This window comes from Rhyacophila brunnea, unplaced genomic scaffold, assembly GCF_057557595.1.
Source record: "Rhyacophila brunnea isolate RB1 unplaced genomic scaffold, BYU_Rbru_1.0 scaffold_4, whole genome shotgun sequence".
NCBI classification, from domain to species: domain Eukaryota; kingdom Metazoa; phylum Arthropoda; class Insecta; order Trichoptera; family Rhyacophilidae; genus Rhyacophila; species Rhyacophila brunnea.
In genome coordinates, this window is record NW_028233068.1 from 43,095,587 (window position 1) to 43,117,797 (window position 22,211).

The 22,211-nt window shown below is 32.9% G+C and overlaps 1 protein-coding gene across 4 annotated transcripts in view; it reads left to right on the top strand.

Moving 5' to 3' along the window:
• LOC147067395 (apolipophorins-like) overlaps positions 1-22,211 on the top strand; it is a 112,989-nt gene that overhangs the window by 61,944 nt on the left and 28,834 nt on the right. For all 4 annotated transcript variants that reach the window (XM_085954394.1, XM_085954395.1, XM_085954396.1 and 1 more), the window contains 15 exons: positions 678-859; positions 2,224-2,329; positions 3,777-3,957; positions 5,345-5,520; positions 5,716-5,861; positions 6,648-6,914; positions 7,674-7,815; positions 9,928-10,069; positions 12,614-12,793; positions 13,503-13,738; positions 15,444-15,614; positions 17,962-18,114; positions 18,541-18,718; positions 19,795-19,967; positions 20,768-20,985. In XM_085954394.1, the coding sequence (XP_085810520.1) occupies positions 678-859; positions 2,224-2,329; positions 3,777-3,957; positions 5,345-5,520; positions 5,716-5,861; positions 6,648-6,914; positions 7,674-7,815; positions 9,928-10,069; positions 12,614-12,793; positions 13,503-13,738; positions 15,444-15,614; positions 17,962-18,114; positions 18,541-18,718; positions 19,795-19,967; positions 20,768-20,985 (2,651 nt within the window). The remainder of the gene's footprint in view (positions 1-677; positions 860-2,223; positions 2,330-3,776; positions 3,958-5,344; positions 5,521-5,715; positions 5,862-6,647; positions 6,915-7,673; positions 7,816-9,927; positions 10,070-12,613; positions 12,794-13,502; positions 13,739-15,443; positions 15,615-17,961; positions 18,115-18,540; positions 18,719-19,794; positions 19,968-20,767; positions 20,986-22,211) is intronic.

Consider the following 22,211-nt stretch of genomic DNA (forward strand, 5'->3'; position numbering starts at 1 on the left):
ATCAAAATCAGAGGTTCGCAGCGCGGATTTCCCCACTGCCTGATGTGGTCAGTGTGATAATATTATCAGTGACGACGCATAAACCCTAAGGATCGACCAATGCAATTTAAATTAAAAATAAATTCTTGAAGAGTATCTGCCTGCTATTTTTTATACAATGCGATCTGTCATTTATGTATGAATTTGGTCGTTTCCGTTTGCGCATCGATTGGTAAAAATATTATTAAAAACCGAAAAAATGCGCATGGCTATGTCGTCATTATTATAAGTAATATATATTTATTTGTAAAACTTTAATTTTAAAAATATTTTCTAAATTAATATATCAAATTTTTTTTCAACTTAAAACATTAGCGTGCCATGCATAATCATCTTGCGTGCCATAGGTCCACCATCACTGGCTTCGGGCATTGATTCAAAACCGTTTTTGAACCCTTGGAACGATTTTTAAGACCTCAAGGAACCCCTACCTGACAGCACATATTATTAAAATCCAAATATTTTATGTAAATTATAAAATATTCAAGTAATACACATTTTCATTTTTTATAAGAATCAATGTCACACATAATATGAACAGCATGTTATTGACCCCCTTTCCCACCCCTATTGTACGTTTCATCACAATAAATAAATAGTACCTACCTATATAATGTTGTTTCTCCTTCGATTTGTAGACACAGCTTTTGGGAAACCTGGTGGGTACAGAGTGTAGCTGCAACATGTGGACTGAATACTATGAGGACCAAACTAACGATAAAGAATTCTACATCATCTACAAAGTAGATGGGTATTACGGCGCTAAACCCGTTTTCAATGCAAATGGCAAATACGCAATGGACGTACACAAAAAAAAGAGGTCAGTTATAATACCCGAATACTATTTTATGCACGACCAAATACAAAAACAGACATAATTTCAATCCATAGTAATATAAATACAAACATTTCATGATTATCATAAACTCACAAATCCTATATTATTTACATCACTATCTTCGAATGTAGTGATTTCCAACTGATTCCATGAAAGCCTATGCTTCCACTATTCATGTCAAGATTCCGAGAGATTTCGTAAGAGCTGACGAAAAAATCATTTAACCTTTTTTTAATATGAAGAGTATAATATTATTTAATAAATTAATTGCTACAGAGATGATCACTTCAGTCTTGCTGCATCCCTAGCATGCTTAGGTATAACAAGTGATCCTAAATGTCAATGTAGAAGCGACAATGAAGATAAAAATGACATTGTTTGGCAAAGTCCGCTTGTGATGGTGAAAAACAAAGGTTCCTTGAAAATTTTAGAAGTTTAAAAATTGTGCATTACCAATTGAGCCATCTGCGTTCTTCTAATTACATATAGTATACACAATTATTTTTCATACAAAGAGTTTTTGTAGTAGGTCTGTTGTTGAGGTGTTTTCAAATTATATAATATTATATTCAATAAAGAATATAACATCCTCAGCTCTTGTGAATTATTAAATATTGAATAAAAAAAAATATTTATTAGGATAATAATTGTGTTTCCCACTCGAAACTATGTCACCAATTTTGGCATCGTAAGGTATTACTTTATAACCACACTATTAATAATTAGTTATTGTTTTTATTGACCTTATATTAGTTTTAGACAATGTGGAAACGGGGTCCCAACAAAACCACCCGAACCAAAACCACCCGTCATAACCGCCCAGACATTGCCACCAAAACAATTATTAAAAAGATAGATATTCCAAGTATTCCATTAGGGAACTCAGGTACAAGCTATGCAGCTGCATCGGATTAAACACGCATTAGCAGATCTTTTTTGTGTTTAGTACTAAGTGTTAAAAGCTGATGATTTTAAGTTATTACTCTACTGATAGCTGCAATGGATTAAATCTCAAATTACACTGATTATCGTAAGTATGTAAATGTCTATCAATACGCAATTCGAAAAACGAAAAAAGCACTTGTTTTATATGTTTTTATAATTTTTGTGGGCAGTTTTGTCTAGGTGGATTTGTCCGGGGGATATTGTCGGGGTGCCTGTGAAAACGTGAAGAATTTATTAAAATAATTTCTCCCGGTGTCCCTCCTCCGGACTAAATTGATCTGTTACAAGCAAGCGTGCAATTACTAAATTTATACTATTTATTATAAAGAGATTATTTTTTATAGCGATTGTTTTCAATAATAATAAATATTCTGTTATATTTTAAATTTATTTATTTTTAGCTACTCCAACGACATTGAAATGAAAATTCATCTTCTGAGTGAAAAATTATCCACCATTGCAATATTGTCAAAGACTGCGTACAATCAATCCAACGAATATTCAGAGGTACGTGATCAGATGTTCCTAAATGTATATTTTATTGACTAGGTATAGATCACCCAATTATTCTATTTGTGTTTGGAGTCAGAGTATGGACCTAATAGGTTGAGCAAGTAGCTAACACCATTTCTCGTAAAAACAAAAAAATCTCTTAATACTAACCTCTACTCTATGGAGGCCCATATGATCTTATTAGGATCGGACAAGGTAATAATAAAAAAATATATCACCCATGTTTACCTAATTGGTAGAGCGGCCGTCTTTGTGGGACACATGTACGAACCCGCGACTTTTAAAAATGTTCTGATATGGAACAATCCAATATCCAATAGAACAACGCAGAAGAGTAGGCCGAAAATTCGCTGGCTAGAAGGAATTACCAATGACTGCCATTTACTTGAGGTATCAAATGAGAAAGCGTCCGCTATGGATAGGGACAGGTGGAGAAAGTTATTTTAGGAACCCAGGATCCACCTGTATAAATCAAAAATGGATGTGTCGCAAAACACTTCTGAAAATTAAGAAATTTTAACACTAGCTGATACATATGTATATGTTACGCCGAATGTGCGAAATTGAATATTACATGAAATGGGCAAAATTTTGCCTAAATCATGAAAAATGCAAGCCCGTTGCCTTATTCATGAATTAGACAAAATATCTGGAGAGTGCGTGAATTCGGCAGTAATTTTTCTGCCTAGTTCATGTATTGGACAAATTAGATAGTAGCGCTACAGTGGTATTTTTTGCAACTAAACTAAATGTATCAAATGCTCATACATTGGTCAAAATGTACATATATTATCTATGGTCAAAATAGATGATCGCGCTCCAGTGGTGTTTTTTGCAACTAATCAAACTAAACAAATAATGTGTCAAATGTCATTGATTATAATATAAAAATATACCAATCAATAACTACAATGACGTTCATATCCATTTACTATGCGCAAAAAAAATCTAGAACTATAATATGATAACGGAAGAATTTTATTGAAAAATATTTTCGCGATTTGATTCGTGCTTGGGTATCAATCGTGCAATGGTCGATTGAATGTTTGTGATAGTTTGTTGACACTTGATAGCTAACCTCAAAATGGACATTCAGTTAAATAATTTAATTCAAAATTACAAAACCTAACCTAACCTAACCTAATAATAATAATATTATATTATGTCCAATTATAACTAATAAAACCATCCGGATTTAATTTACTTTTTCTTCTGTCATGTTGACAGTTCAAGAATTCCATACCCTGGCGAATTCATGTACTCAGCAGAAAATTTACCTAATTCATGTATAAGGCAACAGGCTTGACTATTACATGAATTAGCCAAAATTTTGCCCATTTCATGTAATAGTCAATTTTGCACATTCGGTGTAACATATATAAGATAATTCTATAATTTATACACCTACCCTGCTTTCAATTGTTCAATAAATCGTATTCAGGAAAAAGACTGTAGCATGGCAGCTTACACCAAGATCGATGTAAACTCTGACAGCTATGTGTATGATGTCAACTATGCAGAAACCGATGACGGGGTCTACTCAGCCAAATTCGCCATGGAACTCCCTCTTCGCCAGCCATTCTCAATCCAAATGAATGAGAAACACACCCTTAACGAAGCAGGTACCTATACAAATTATACAATTATCATTATTATACTGTAGGTAGAAGCACACTTAAGGTACAAATGCATTATGATCACGTTATGTATTGTCATGTGCTGTCACAGTAAGCTGCCGCTACAGTAAAAAGTGTACGTCATGTCGTTCAAAATACTATCTATAGATTCAATATCGCAAGTAATTATAACGTACACACACGTAGAAACTGTTAAAATTAATTGAAATTACCATGAATAATGAATAAAAATTCAAAATACTAATGCATTAGAGTTGGCACTCTCCATCATTGAATTTATAGAGATAGTGATAGTTCAAAATATTCTGCGGAATAACGAAACGATAGAGACTAAACTTGTCGCCGTGCCAGCATGTGACGTGATCATAATGTATTTGAATCTTTACCATTAAACTAGCAACTTAAATGAGAATACAATTTATTTATCGCAATGCTGACGCGATCATATTGATCGCGAGGAAAAGTAAATGTGTGTATAAATGATGAACAAAATATATCTAGAATAATGACATGCATTATTTACATTTCTGAAACATTATCGATATTTTAAAACTGTCTTTGTATCAGTGGAGAAAGGGTGGAGGTAGGCCGTGGAGATTTGACATAAAAATAGCACACTACACTTTGTCAGTCATTAATTTGTTTTCGTAGAACTAAGAATACAAATTGCAGATAGGAATTGATTAGTTTTTAAAATTCTGGATCAAATTATAATAGTTATAGGTAGACTGTATCAACAAAAATAATACACACTTTTCAGTGACACTTGTATTCTTAGTTCATTTATTTTTAACATCATGTACCTATCGCCATTTTTCTCTCACTTTATCGCTGACCCTTTCAAAATGTAACTGAAAACCAGATCATAAGAAATGCAGCTTCTTGACAGTTCATTGATATGCATAGGTAAATATCGCCCCTGGATTAACACCAGGGAACTCTGAAATAATGGGAACTGAAATACCTAACGGTTGTGGAGTAACAGACAACCGATCTCTAGTATGTAATAATATGGGATAAACTTAAAGACGTGTCAAGAATACGCTTGTCCTTCGTTCTGACAACTGCTCTCGGTTTATGCGCTGATGCTCATTCAATGTTGGTGTATTTGAAGGTTGCGACACACACTATTGCACATCTAATATGTGTGGTTCATTTTCGTAGAACACTCACACATTCAAAAACCTGCGTCAAAATGTAGTGTATTGGGGTATAGCCTATCGGAATTATATTTATTAATCTGTTCTGCGATTAACACTAAGTATATTAAAATAATATAATATGTAATATATAATTGTATTATATAGTTTTTAAAACCTATTTTTTTAATATTTGAAGAAGAAGTTCTCGATGACTTGTTTTATTGTTTCAGGAGATAGGAAGGATTTCAAACTTGATATTATCCTGCGTTCACATGGTAAAGTATTGACCTACACTTTGACTGGATCACGTGACCACCCGAGAGCAACTCACGGAGAATACCAAAGCACTTTGACTTTACCAGACGACAAAGCCATCAGGACAATCAAAACGAACTGTATATACACAGTAAGGAAAATAAAATTAATTTGTTTAATACATTATCGCAGATACTGCTTGTATGTATTTCTAAAATGTCATTGTAAAAACATAAAAACAGAGTAAATTCAATGTAAATGATAATAATTATTAACGATATTATCGATTTTATTTTGAATATAATACAATGAATACATTTGATAATTTAAATTTCATTATTTACAGTTTGAAACAGAAACCAAGTTCAACACCTCATTGGAAATAGATATTGATGGCAAGAAATATTTAAGTGCGGTGAATTTCGACTACAACATAGACGACACATCTCTCATCGACTTAAAATATTCTCATCCTTACTCTAAGCCTAAATGGTATGCACAATACAATTTTACCGAAATCAATTCAATTACATAATAATATCGACTGCTTAATCCGCAAACCGGCTAACTCCATTTGGGCAAATTGTTTAGGAAGGAGAAAAGCTTAATAATTTAACCATCGAGCGGAATTTAACAATTTCAAAAATACCTACTTTACACTAACTTTTTATTTGCAAATAAGCTGCTAACACTGCACTGCTTCCCTTTTATATATAAATAAAACTTATATAAAGAGCGGAGTTGTTCCATTTATGATATTGGGAATTTGGCAGTTGTTTTGTTTGAAGAATGATAACGCATTTATTTATTTGTTGAGGAGTATTAGGTGGAGCATAGAAAACATGCTTTTTTTAATTGAATTTTTGTTCAAAAGTGCAGTTGGCTGGTTTGCAGATTATGCAGTCGATATGTAGGTATCCACCTATACTCTTTTTCTCCAAATCGCTACATTCTAGGGTGGAATTTAGTGTCTTCCACAACTACTCTGTACCGACTCCTATCCTTCGTCAGCCTTCTTCAATTCCCAGATCTCCCTATCATGTTCTAGTTCTCGTCCACACACTCACTATACTCCTTCCTTGGTCTGCCTCTGACTGTTTTTATCTGGGGTAGGTACCTAATTGGTTATGATCTTTGATATCATGTTGTCTCTGAAATTGTCTCCAATTCAGTGATTGCGGAATCTTTTAATAGTTTGCTGTCGATCAATTAACTTCATCAAGTTTATACTAGTTAACATAAGTCAGAATTCAATGGTTTAAAGAATTTTTTTTTCAGGTTTTACTTGAAGGCCATAAAATTGGCTGATAATAAGTACCAATGGCATACTACCTTGGAACACTTTGGAGACTTTAACCTCAATCTGATACTCCACAGTCACCTGAAATCCGAAGAGGACTTCAAGGTGAAAGGGCACATTAACTGTGCCAATCTCGGTTTAAATGATGTTGATTTTGTGGCAAGTAGCCTTCCACTAAAGACAGGCGAAACCAAAGGAATTGAATTTGAAGCCAAAGAGAAAGGAAAACCTTTTATCACTGGAACGTAAGTGATTCTACAACATACTTACGATGAGAACTGATTGCTAGCCATTTACTCAACCCGATTCAGATACAGGATGCAACCACATCCTTTGGGAATGTCCTAAAATGTGTACAGAAAGGGAAAAGCTGCTTAAGTTGGTTCAACCAGCTGTTGGGCCCATCGGACCATCCAACCTGGTCGCCTCAAAGGCCAATTTGTTGCATTTAGAAAATATTACCAACGTGAAGTTCTCTTCACTTAGATTGTTCGGCAGTTTTGTACTAGCCTTTGTTACTTTCTTCAATTTTTAATTTTGCCTCTCTCCCATGGGAGCTCTTAACTTAAAGTCATGTAAATTCAGTCAAAGCACATTTGAGTACACGGGAACCTCAGTCTTGGGTAACTGCTCCTGAAACATTTCCAGTCATAAAAAAATTATGCTTCATGTATGTCTAAAATCCTTTACATAGGGTTTTTTAATGTATATAAAGAAACCATTTTTTTTTATTTGTTCTGAAAAATAAGTAAAAAATAATTGAGTAGATAGGCTTCATAGTCCCCACAAGCGGGAGGGGGGGGGAGGCTGACAGAGCTCTGGCGTCAACCTGTTAAGTGAGATAAACACACCACAAATTTCCATGCGGCGCGCTATTTGACAAGTAGATTTTCACTCATAATTCATAATATAAGTCTGTATCCACATATCCATTCCTAAAAAATGGGATATTAATATGTAGTTTTTATATAAAGTCACCTTTAAACTTCTATTTTAATTTTCAGAATGCAGTATCAGTGTTCAATGACAGACAATGAAGTTAGATTGACAGGAGACGGTAAATTCGATGTGAGGGGGGTCAGTAAAGAAGGTCACCTCAAATATGTTAAGAAAGGAATACGCCACTCGAGAGATCTCCCATTCTCAGTAAGTACCTAGAGTTTCCCAATATTTGTATACCTGTGGACCGATAATAGTTTGCGAAATAGGAAAATTATTTCGCAAACCGCTAACCCAAAATAAAAACGTGTAATATTTTGTTTATTAGTTTATCAATCTTGCATCAATCAATCTGATAGAAATAACAGACGTAATAATTAATTATAACAGTCTGATTATTAATACAAAAAAATATATACCATGAAAAATCTTTTGTTAATTAGAAACCGATCCGTAAATTGCTAAAAATCTGCTACTGTATCTTTGCCATAATAGTTGTTAGCCATGGCGTCAGTATTGTTTCATAGAGACGAAGCGCTGTATTGACAATCATTCGGTTTCTATTATTTAGTTTTTATTACTGAGCCGAAAAAGTTATTGTGAACAGTGGTAATGGGATAATCGCATATTATGAATATGTGTGTAGTCTAAAATCAATCCAAAATAATTTAAGAGACTGAGGAAATTTTTATATTTTATATCTGAACACCAGAGGGGAGGCATTAAAGAATATTTGTATATATATTTTTTTGAATGATGATTTGCTTGGAATTTTTGGCATATTATGCATTTTAACTGGTTTTCTGCCAAAGCGAACTAGTTTGCGGATATGGCCGGGCGTACAGTGCCAGCCATACAAAAAACGCGTGCTTATTCACCGGTCTTTGAAGACAGAATGCCAGTCTCAGGCGTTTGTTTTGAATAATTTAAAATTCGGAAAAAACCTAGTCCAATAATGAGACATTTAGCATATGATTGGTAAGTGTTTATGATAAACTTTTAATACAATTAAAAAAAAAAAAAAAAAGTTTTATTTTTGCTAAAAAATTCACGGCCTCTCACTTGCCGCCATACAAAACCTTCCGGCACAGATCAGGTTAATGGGCGACAATAATATTTGCGGACCGGCGGTTGGAAAACATTGGTATATAATACAAAATATTACTGTGTGAAAATGTAAACATGTAAATGGGCAAAGTAAATTTAATAATCATACTACCACTATCATCTAATATCCTGTCCACACGTGCATGGATTTACTGCTGACAGTACGTATTATCGTGGCCATAAAAGAATGAACGTGTAAACATGTATTATCATGCAAATTGCAAAATTGCATGCATGAATCAAAAAAGTTCAGAAGTTTTTGAATTTTCACGCGACAGCTGGATCGTGCAACATTTACGCTTACACAATAGAACGATAGTAGCAAACCTGCCTCATTTTGAGGTTGACCGATTTTGACGACGTGTCAAATAGTACTATAAAATGACGACATCGCGCCTCGCTTGCTCTTGAAGAATGAGATTGGTCAGTCAGCACTTTTACGTATAAACAGTTACTATCGTGATAGTTTAAAATACACACTATTGCTCCAAGTAAATCCATGCACGTGTACAGACGCTATGAAGCTAAGCAGGGAAATATATCGTCGGTCCCTATTAAAAAAGTTGGATCTGAAATTTTGTCATTTTTGGATTATTACGTAAAAGTTATTTAAACACTTTAAACATTTATACCACAATCACAGTTTTTTTTGTTTGTTTGAAAAATTTCGATATACTCAACTTAAAAATGACAGATCTACCGAGAGTGTCCGAATAACAATGTCGGTTCTTACCAACCGACATTGTTGGCTGGGTGTGGGTGAGCAAGATACGTCGGATCTGACATTTGCTGCTATGTTCACCGGACAGACGGATGTTTTTATAAACGTTTAGAAAAGTTTCTATAATCCGTATTTTTATTCATTATGGCAAGCAATAGGTCACAAAGGATATTTGATGAAACATCTTTGATTGCTCGTACTGAAAAATAGCATTTTGCAGATCCGACTTTTTTAATAGGGACCGACGATATTATTCTATTTAACTTTGTGATAGTTTTATGCACCAACTTTACATACATATTATATTATGTAATAAAACTTTAAACATCAAATAATCAGTTTTCCACGTTGTTTCTTGATCTATAAATGGATAACTACATATTTACATGTAATGAAAAAGCTCACTTCTTGTTAGCTGTCACTTTATTAATTGAATGTAATTTATAAATCATCATACGGACTTTTGAAATAATTTTAATCATCCTGATCAGGTGTTGCTGGATGGTACAATTGGAGACAAGTTACTCACTTTCGAACATAGGGATTCGGAATGGATGTACAAGCTGGTATCAACTTACTGCGACTCATCCAACGACTGCGCTCGTGTCTATTTGAATTCAACCATTGAAGATGGTAAAGAATTTATAATTTCTAATACAAGATTTTCTACATTTATGGTGTCAAACCAAATTATTTAATTATAACCAACCAATTTGCCTTAATAATTTGTTTATTAATACGTTCGCGGACACAACGTCTATAAACATCGTATTCTGTGAGATGTGTTATGACAGGACATCCATTCATGTTCTCTACCGTGGAATGGAATCAGTGGCGGCCGGTGGATTCCAAAATTGCTTTCATTGGGGGTGCACTAAAAATTTTCTTACCTTATTTAAAAAGCATATCAATTCAGCGTTGTTTCTGTTTAGCGAACACCTCAATCACTTCTCATTAAAGTCTTGAACTGTTTGTAAAAGTTTTTTCTCAATGCTTAACACAGGTAAACATGTTAAGTCAGTCCTGATTCATGGTAAGTATTTCTGAAAGACGATTTAATTCTTTTAATGGTTGAAAAACACTTTTCAATTTCCACAGATGTCATCGGACCATCCTTTTTTTATTCTGACTCTTATTATTATTATTGATAAAGTCTACGTTTACCGACATCATTTTAAAACACATACACTTCCCTAACAATAAGTATATATATTATTATGAATCTTTTATTCAAAATTTATTTTTATGAACAAAACTATCGAAATAACGTGAAAAAACACCTAAAAAAGCCGACTATACCGACAACGACAGAAATCATACTGAATTGTATGTAAGAAATAATATTTGAAGAAAATATTAAAAAAACAAAATGGGTAACTATCGATTGTTTTGAATAGGTAGGTACGTATTTTTCGACTCTCGACAAATGGTCAGTTTCTTCGTCTACAAAAAGCAATAAACCTCCAGTAAAATGCCTGCATTGTTAAAAATATGACATCATGTTAATAATTCACTCACTTTGAGAAAGAACATGGCAAATAAGATTTCAATTTTTTATAAATTATATTCAAATATTTGCAAATATAGAACGATTAAAGGATCGATCCAAAATATTTATGTTGATGATCAATTTGTATTCAATATCAGCCTATTTTCAATGAATTTATATGAGATTTAAATAAAAAAATCTATTTTTTTATCAATCCTGCTAAATCTCAGTTACTACATTTTTCCGCGTAACTTTTGTGCTGCGTCCCAAATGGTCATAAAATTGTGTGTATTCATGAGTTGTTTATCGTTTTCACGTGTCGGCTTGAACTGTTATTACCCAATGTAATATGAACGGCAAACTAAGATCCATATTTGTGCGTTCACAACGAGCGCACGAATTCAGTGACTGTTCACTGAGTACATGCTTTTGGTATAAATTTACATGGATTAAATTGCGATAAACGAGTGATGACTTATGAATAGCATTGTTGCACATTGAGTGATGTTTAGGAAAAAGCAGTGCAGCGCACATGCATGGTGTTAGAGGAGCCGCCGCTGAATGGAATACGACACGCCGTTTATAGAAGTCGTATTTTGGATTAAAACACTATGTTCCCTGTCCACTTGCGTCGCAGTGCGAACATATTTCCATTAGACAATGTCGTATCTTAAGACTTCTTTTCTATACATGTATCGAAACGTTAAACAAAAGTAAGTAAAACATTCTTAATACAATAATTTCAATGTGTCCTATCCAGGGAACTCATAGGAACATCAGAAATAATAGGAACTGAAATACCTAACGGGTAAGGACAAGCAGGTAACCGATCTCAAATAAAATAGGAAAAATATGGGATAAATTTAAACACGTGTCAACAATACATCATACGTTGAATACTGACAACTGCTCTCAGTTATGCATCGACGCTCATTTAATATTGGTGTTTTACACACACTATTTCACGTCTATAATGCGTGGTTCATTTTCGTATTTTTCATTCAAAACCCTGCGTCAAAATTTACTGTATTGGTATATAACCTATCGGAATTCTATTCACTATCTTTCTGTGGTCATATTATCACTAACATGATTAGCTAACACATGTCTGCGAATGTGTTAATATTATTAGTTATTCGTTAAATGTCCATTTCAATTAGGAAAGAGAGAGGAAGAAATCGACTTTCAAACTTACTTATTTGTTTTTTAATTACATAAAGATACACTGAACCATATAGCTTTTTAAATGTTTCAACCTAATATGCCCATTAAAAAATGTATTACGTCATATACTTCCAAATGAAACGCATTATATGGACACAGCACACATTTAGTACTCGAGCGTAAAGAGCAGTGAGACACGCGCCATTTGGACAAGGCCTCTATGAATCGCGAGTTCTTTGCGTATTACCATGACGACATGTACATACTTAACACACGAATGGAATACGTAATCTTGAAAAATTTATGTTATATTCTATATGTCTTGCGTAGCGTTAAGTGAGCCATGACTTATGAATATCGAATATATAAATGGAGCTTTGGAAAAGTATAGACAGTGCATGCACTTGCTTGGTTTTTGAGCAGTCGTTACTGGTCAGGAGGTATAATTTGGCGAATTGGTGGTGTACTGGATTTTTTGTGTAATTACTAATTACCATTATTTTATTACTTTATTTTTCTGCCAGGTTTCAGTTACATTGATATGACATGGGATCTTAAAAAACTCGGTTTTGCTGACCAATACAAAATGTTGTCAGCACGCCATGTGGTCCCCACAAAACCCCCCTCATATCTAATAAACATGGAAATGAACAGAAGTGGTAACAAATACGCGTTTAGGACCAATGCCGAACTTGTTAATAAAAGTAAGTACCATCAGAGGCAACCCAGCCAGAATTCAATAATATTCAATCGAACATTATTATTGTTAATATTAATTCGCTCTACAATCCGGTGTGGATCTTGGCCGCCTCTGGAAGAGGTTTTGTAACATTATTTTTAACAACCTATTAGATCCATGCTCTGGATTCAAACACACATTAAAAAACAATATGTGAATTTTGCCTGACCCAGGATTTGAACCCGAGACCCTTGACTTACTAAGCAGATACGTTACCACTAGGCCATCGAGGGCGTATCAGACATTGCTCAACAAATGTGTCTGTAACTCTCAACATATTGTGTTAAAGAAGTGTATATTACATAATACATGTTACAACGTTAACAACAAAGTTTTTATTATTTCAGTTCTGCTAAAACCATAGATTTAGTATATAATAGAAGTCAAACTTTATTTATTATAGAAGTATACATAAACACAAATAATATCTATTAATATAATAATATCTTGTCACCCCTATTTGTAAATCTATCCTTGCTCGACCAATTTTATTTGTGAATTTTGAAAAATAATTCTGACAACCATGGGTATAATGGCAAATTTGAATCAAAGTAACGTGCTTTTAGTTGGCCAATATTCTAACTATTGACGTTCGTGAGCTCTAGGACTCACTGTTGAAGAGGTGTTATAACTTAGACATGAGAAATAATACATTTACAATTTGTTCATTGCAGAGTACAACACATTTGCCGAAGCGACTATTCCCAGTCGAGTGATGAACCTCGAGACGAATTACATGTGCCACACATCTGAAACTGAAGGTGCCTATCTGTCCGAAACCATCTTGTACTTGAACAAGACTGATCCCAATTCCAAAGTCCACTTGAAAACCTCATTTTCCGTTAAGTGGAATGATTCAAACTCCGGTACGCTTGAAGGAAATGTATTCTACGTTTATCCAGGAGCCAAGGTACATTTTAAATTAATATTTTATGTTGAAAGAAGACATTATTTTTTACTTTATTCGTAACTGCCAAGTTGCAGACCACTCCTTCAAACTACAATAATGCAGAGGGTTGAAATGTTTATAAAGAAAAAAAAATTGTTATAAGTTAGGTAAGTCGGGGGTAGGGAATCCAATCCCGACACCCCACAATTGATTGGATTCCATGTGTAAGATGCCAAAAATGGCTACATGCAACATGCACGTCCAATCCGGACATCTGCGACCTGTGTCTGAAGTCTTAATTTTTTTTAATTTGTGACATCTTCCCCGACAAAGTGGGGGAAGATGGCATTTTTCGTTTTTATATTTTTTTATTGTTCCAGTTCATTTTTTAATGCTATTATTGCTGCTAAATATTATAATAAAGTGTTTTTCTAATACTATAACGATGTTTTTATTTTGAATATAAACATATTATTTTACAATCACTAATCCGTCAAAGTAAAAATTACGCATATAATATATTCCTCCGACTTACCTTACATATAATAAAATTGTTGAATGTATAGTTACAAATAATTTATTTTTAATTTACTTCATTTCTATAATTAATTATTTTTAACAAACTAACCTTTAAACTCAATCATATTTAACATGCTGTCCATTCAAAAAGAAATTTGGTACAAAATCCAATTTAAATACTGGTCAGTATAATGTAACATTTTACTTTTATAATACTTTAATTAGTTATTAAATATATTAATGGTAAATAGACACCATCGAACTTAGTACCTATTTCAGTGGCGAAGGGTGGTGGTAGGCTGTTAAGATCCAACATAAACAGCGCACTTTAAACTTTGTCAGTCATATGTACATATTTGGTTTTATTGAATTAAGTCTACAATTTATACATGGTGTTGATTAGTTTTGGTATGCTTCGGGCGATCCGATAAAATTGTGTACAATTTTTCATTCATATTTATTTGTTTCTGTTGAATTAAGATACATATTACAGATGGTGTTGGTTAGTTTTTTAAAAATCATTAAACCTAATCGATAAAAAATATTCTTCTATCTATAAAATATCTAAAATGATGTATGGTTTAATGCCATAATTTTAGATATTTTGATTATTTTTTTGACTATTATCTGCAATGGCTTGGATTAGGCTGGCTTTAATTGAATTTAAAAAAATAACAAACAGTATCTACAGATTTGTAGTCTTAGTTCAATGACAACAAATACGTTTGACTGACTAAGCGTAGTATCCATTATTTATTTTGTATCAACAGCCTACCTCCACCCTTTACCACTGTTATTTATAGGTTGGTAGTAAGTGTGCATAGGTACCGACAAGTGTTGTATTACGTAAAGGGCGCATTTTTCATTACTGCTCCGGCCGTTAAAATACCTTACTACGCCCCGAGCTTTTCTATAATCAATAATAGAAGATTGTTCATTATCAACCAAACCTAACACAACAGCATTTCCATAGCTATCTTCAAAATCAAAATGAGAGTCTAGATTGGATACCCAGTGCCACGAGTATCATCATAAAAATGTTTATTTTAAAATTAAAATCTTCCCTTGTTGATATAATATGCTCTGTCTGAAGCAGAAATGGTGAAGAAATAACATTATGTACTTGGTCAAGTGACAAGTGGAATAGTTGATTTATTATAAGTGATAATATTACCTAATAATGCTAATTTTGTATTCTTATGAATAGGAATCGAAAATAATGATAAACAGTCAAGTAGTAGACTTGGAAGCTGAGTTCACTTCGGAGATTGATATTTTTGACAAATATGAAAAACGAATTTTGATCGAAGGTGCCATAAAGCAAACAGTCGACGAGGATGGTGTCAAATACACTGCGATGATGGAAGCCAATGGAATGGTAATTAAAAATATATATTTTCTCTATTTTTCTGTCATCTCAGTTTTTTTTTATTCTAGTCATTAATTAAATTAAACCACAATCCGCAATCATTGCATTTTCCTGCTACTAGTTCTTTTCTGATCTAAAATAATTTATCATGCTTCCGAAGCTTTTCAAAATTATGGATTTAAACGCCTTAAAATATAATTTAATTAAAAATTGTGGGTTACATGTAAATTGAAGAGAATATTTAAGATTTTTGTTATTTGTGATTATATAGTACAAAATAAATGGTAATTATTATAGTCATGTCATTTTGGTTACATTTCACATTTCACCGCAGCACAGTTCGCCGTGAGATTTATTATCGGAAAGAAATGTCCGTATACTATACGGTCATCTCTATAGCACCAAGTTGAAAAAATTAAGCGTTGTTCGTAGAGCATTTCGGACAATAATATTCTAATTTTATTAGATCCTTACCTAACCTAACCTAACGAATAATTCAGTATATCGGTTGTTTTCAAAATTTGTTTGCCACTGGCTTCCTGTAAACCGACAAGAACCGTGTTTTATTTTGACATGAATTTTATCTCAGTACTATACAACCCAAAGAGGTTGGACGATCTTTAATATACGACCATATATTTCTGATACAACATTTCATGGTGAAGTGTGATACGGGGAACTGCATACGTACAAATTTCCGGACACGAAAATTAATAAATCATAAATTAATGAGTACATGAGTATCAAAGTGGGACATAAGCCATTTACGAAAATTTACAGTAGACTCGCGAACATGGCTGTAAAGTGTCCATTTTTCATATAACATACAAATTTTAAACTCAAAAATCTATATGAAAATGACCGCTTTTGATACTTTTTTTGGATTTTTTGAAAAGAGCAACACTTGCACTTACCATATTAAATTACATGAATTTAGTGAGAGGTGACGTTTGTCCGACTTAAAACCGATAAGTCCACAAATGCTAAAGTGCTAAATTACGGTTTTGTACTTCAAGCATAATAGCGCCTATACACATGCATGGAATTACTGTCGGCAATTGTGCTTATTTTAAACTGTCATGACAATAACTGTTTACACATTAAAGTGCTGACTGTCTCTCCAATCTCATTCTTCAAGAATAAGCGAGGCGCGATGTTGTCATTTTATACTACTATCTGACAGGTCATATTGAAAATCGGAGCTCAAAATGAGTAGCTCAATTTTTTACCGGCATGTTCGCTCTACTGCGCAGGCGCAGATCGAAAATAATCTTACTGTGCAGTAGAGTGATAGAGAGCGAGATAGCGATAGAGAACATGCCGGTAAAAAAACGAACTACTCATTTTGAGTTCCGATCTTTAATACAACCTGTCAGATAGTAGTATAAAATGACAACCTTGCGTCTCGCTTACTTACATTTGTTTTTTCTATCTTATAGTATTTTCAAAATAAGAACTGTACCTCCATTTCTCATAGCTGATAAACCTCTTCTTGCAATAAATATATGAAAAATAAAATTGAGGATATCAATATTTATTTCTATCATTTTTATTCTGTCTAACTTATCAATTTTTGAAGTTATATTTCTTTAGGCGCGTTTGGAAAATCAGATCAGAGTGTATTTTTGGCATGTGACATGTAACACATAATTTATTTTTTCACACGAAAAAAACCGTATTCGATTAGATTCTAACCACGATTGTTCGGTTATCAGCCGAACCCACTGCCTTTACGCCACAGTATGTTAATGCAATCGTGACGATTATACAGTATAATATTATAGTTTATTCCGTTGCCTAGGCAGCGAATTTATTATTATATGTATGAAGAATTGTTCCGTTGCCTAGGAAACGAATTTATTATTGTTAGCCAAAATAAAATAAAAACAATGAGAAATGATTAGATAATTTATTTAGTGATATAAGTTAAAGTGTCTAGAAATAAACCAACGGCACTCTAGTTTCCTTCTTTATTCTAGTTTTCCTAAAGGCCCTCCTTTATTCTAGTTTTTATTGATATGGGGCTATTAAAACGTCAATTCTATCTTATATCATACTGTATTATTTGACAGATCTGAAACATGACGTCTCGATTGATTTGTATAATCTAAAAAAACACAGTGACATCTGTTTGAATAATTATGGCATAGAAAAGGTTATTAACCAAATTATCAACATTAAAATGGACACTAGACATTTACTAGACATCATGTTGTTAAGACTTATTTACTATAGTAATAAAAATATGAACCTATTTTTTGATCACCATAATAAGAGTACCAATTATTTGCCATTCATTATTTTAATTTAATGTCATCAATAAGAAATAAAGATTTCCTAAATTTTTAATTTTTAGGCTCACAATTTCGTGTATGATGTAGTCGGAGAAATCACAGTATTCGAAAACACTTCCATAAAAGTGGAAGGTCACTCAGATTTGAAAATAGATAATGAATTATTGTCAGATAACGTGGACATCACAGTGGATCTTCAGTCACAAAAGATAAAAGTATGTATAATGGTTTTACTCTGTAACTGTGTACTGTATCTGTAAATTGTACATGTCTTCCTCCTTATTCCTACAAACAAAACTCTACTATAAATCAATAAATTAATAATGACCTGGGACTCAAACTTAGTTTTAAGCAAATAAACAGTATTTAAATTTTATACAATCATCATCTGAATACGATACTTAATTGGTGCAATAGACTATCTGTATATTATGGCCAATTCTACAGTTAATCTCCAGAAATCTAAATCTCTCACAGGTAGGACAAATTATCCCCTGCCGATAACGCATCCTTAAAGTTATCTCTAGCACAAACAGCTTTTAGTGCTGTTGTCTTTAGTTAATATCACTTTAAAATGTTATTGAACACTCTTTAAATTGATAATTAATTCATGAATACCAATTTCTAAAAATTATGACTAGGTGCAAACACCGGCTGGCTGTATGGTCGATATGGAAAATGTTATCAGTCAAGACATGAACACCGGAAACATCAAATGTAACTTGAAACTCATACTCTTTGAGGACATGAAATACTCTGCTGATGCTTCCTTCAACACCGATAATGGCCTCAAATTCAAAATGAATGGAGACCTAGGAAGTTAGTATTCAATTTGTTCCTTGCTCGAATTTCTACGCCCAGTATATTATAATATTAGACAACTAGGTGGCATAAATAATTTTTCCAAACCATTGGTGCAAAGGAAGTTACTATATTATATTCCTTCCTATTAATTTACAATTCGCCACAAAATTTACCAATCAGGTAAGGATGAAATATTTTCTGAAGAGCCATAGAAAAACAATGGTAAAAATTACATTTTGTAAAACTGACGAATAATTTAACAATATGCTGATCTCTTGTACTAATTAAAGTAATCTGAATTTACGTAACTTAGAAAAGCCTTAGAAACATAGAAAAAAATCTAGGAATTCAAACACAGATCTTTCACTGTTCTGAGTGAATGCTCTTATCCAAACCAAACGGGTCAAGTGCCCTGTCCATCTTACAAATCATAACTACAATATTATATATTATGTATTTTCAATAAAAAGAATTATGAAAGTACATTAAAACCTCAATTTTATGTGCCCAGAATTCATGTTTTTTTTGTCAGTTCCTTCAAAAACGTAAAATCGGGGTTTCACTGTACCTACCTACTATGTACTGATAGGTATGGGTTTACGTAGGGTGTTGATTTATACTTTTCACTTATTAAAAACACTGACTCAGGGGCATAAAGTTACGTAAGTATATTTCGCTTGACAAGTTACAATTAATTATTATTAACAACATTTTTTTTTTGTAAACACACGCCTTGGCGCGAAGAAAAGGTAGCTAATCGTATTTAGAGGCGATGTCCAAGGCTCAAGGGTGGTAACAACCGACTGACCGTACCTACCCTCGACCCTTTGTTTGCCCAGAAACAGATAACGGTAACGTTCTTTTTGTTTGTTTCGCTGTGCATCATCGTTTAGCCGTAACTCATTTACAGTTACAATAATATTATCATTATATTCTCAACTCTGTCGATTGGAGGATTGTTGATGGGGGATTTAAGCATTATGATATTTGGTAACAGTACTTACATTCTCCAATCTTGTATATTATAATATATTCTGTTTTGAATATGTAATAAATTAATTTAATAATTTTGACTTTATTTGTAATTCCAGAGCCCACGGAAATCGTATCACTCTATGGAACATTCATTCCAAATAGTAATATGGAAATCTCATCGATGTACAACAACCATTCTCTTGTCAAAATGGGATATATGGTCTCAAAGGATGACAGTGAACCAGTCTTTATCAATGAGTCAAACGATAAACATATTCAAATGTATTTGGTAAGTATTAACTTATTTATTCATATTTTCAATACATACAAACAACGCAACTATAACTGTGTGGTGTAGCTGACATGCCTGATGTGCCTGGTGAGAGTCAAAGACATTTTTCATCACATACCTCGTGTCTATATTATCCTTTCTGCATTATAAAAATTGCCTAATTACTCTGACTGAAATGTTCTATCTCAATAATTAGAATATATTTTAACTGTCTAAATCAAATTATGTGTCCGCGCGGACGAGTAGCAATAATCTCTGTATTTTAATACACACTATAACACGACACCATACTTAATTCAGTTGTGTCCCCTAAAGTTCCCTCACTCCCTTATTAAAGTACCTCTCTGAAAATTCATCACGCTAGTGTATCAATGTGGCGCCCAGCGTGGGGCTATTTATTTTCTTTGCACATTGAATTTAAGAACTTTCATTTTGGGTTGCAAATTATTATTAAATTAAAGGCACACATCTGGATGCGCTTTTGGGACACGAGAACGATTGTCTCATATCTTCGTTAGTTTTGCAGCCGAATATAATTTTTCCCATTGGAAAATTCATAGAATTATTAGTTATAAGGCAAAGATGTGTACCTATTAGTCTAGTATTCTGCGATTGTCTCATTTCAAAGTTACAAATTAATATTATAAGTTAAATATTTTTCTCCCTATATCTGGCGTTGCAGGATTTTCTATGAGGGTTTTAACCATTTATGATGTTAATTGGTATCAGAAGTTACCTACTAAAAATATTAAAAAGAATAGTTCAAATGAACTAATTTTATATAATTGCTTTTTCAGGAATCCCTCCACGTCGCTACGAAGGAGATTGAAATGCGGTTGGAAAAGTTTGATAAAAAATATGATGCAATCTGGGATAAATCGGGACAGAAGCTAATGGAAACTCTGAAGAAATCTATTCCTGATGATCAACTATCCGCATACATAGACAAAGAACTATGGGTCATTCATGAAGAAATCAAGGCTGATGACTTCCTGGTAGTGTTCGAGATTCAAGTGTATGACATCTCATCTTTTTATTTACAATATAAACTTATATTGATATTACAATTATTCTCACTTAGTATTTTCCACATGTCCAGGAAATAATCAATATTTATATAGGTAGTCAGGCTTATAATATCGTGGATCCCGGGTCTGGCAAACATTCACATGTTGTTTTTCAATGTGTGTTTGGACCAGTGGCGACCGGTGAGTTATTTTACTGGGAGTTCACTTTTTTCACCTTTTGACTGCCGTAAAAAGGCTTTTGCCTTCATCAAAACTTCACCAAAAAATCAAAAAAAACTATTGGTTTTTTAATTAAGTACATTTAAAAGAAATCATAAATAACTCACCATTTATTATTTGTTGTACCTCTAAAAACAGTTTTTCTTGAAAAAAAAAATGGATTTTAAACTTTTACACAAACTGGTTGACACAAACTATTTGTTTTGACCGAATTATTAGTACTACCGAAATATCTCGTATCTGGCAGTGACCGGGATTTATTGTTCATTTGTATGAGAAATCCATTCTTCTGTTTTTCATCGACACATATTTTTCAATTACGCGTTTGTTGAAGTCAGGAATCTCTTGTATCATTCTTTTTTCGATACTGAGCATACATAATGCGTTCAATCTTGGTTGCGCGATGGTGTTTCTACTAAAACACTTGATCCGTTTGAGTGTGAAAAAACATCTTTTGCTTTCCACTGATGTCATCGGAATAGTACAAATTAAGTTTAATAGTAAAACCGTTTCCGTAAATGTGTCAATGAGATTTTTTTCTATTAAAATGTTTAATAATGCTGAGGCACCATCAGCATTATAAAAATTATCTAAGCTGTAAATAACAGACAATTCATTTTTGAGTTTATTTTTATCTAAAAAGTCATACGTTTTAGTCACCAAATTAAAATCATTTGTAGGAAAAGATTTATGATAATTAATAAATTGATCAGAATAAAATAATTTGGATGCTAATAAATGATCACAAAATTGAAAACGGTCTTTTGCTTGATTAATTATTAAATTACACACTTGCTTGGATTCCACTAAACAGGGTAAATCATTCACTCGCACTACACAATTTTGAATCTTAATATTATCAATATTGCGCGATTGAAACTGTTGAAGTAATATTTCACACACAGGCATTACTTTTGAAAAAAGATTTAACCAAAATATAAATAAATTATTGTTTAAGTAACCCAGTAACATTTCAGCTTGATTAATTGTGTTG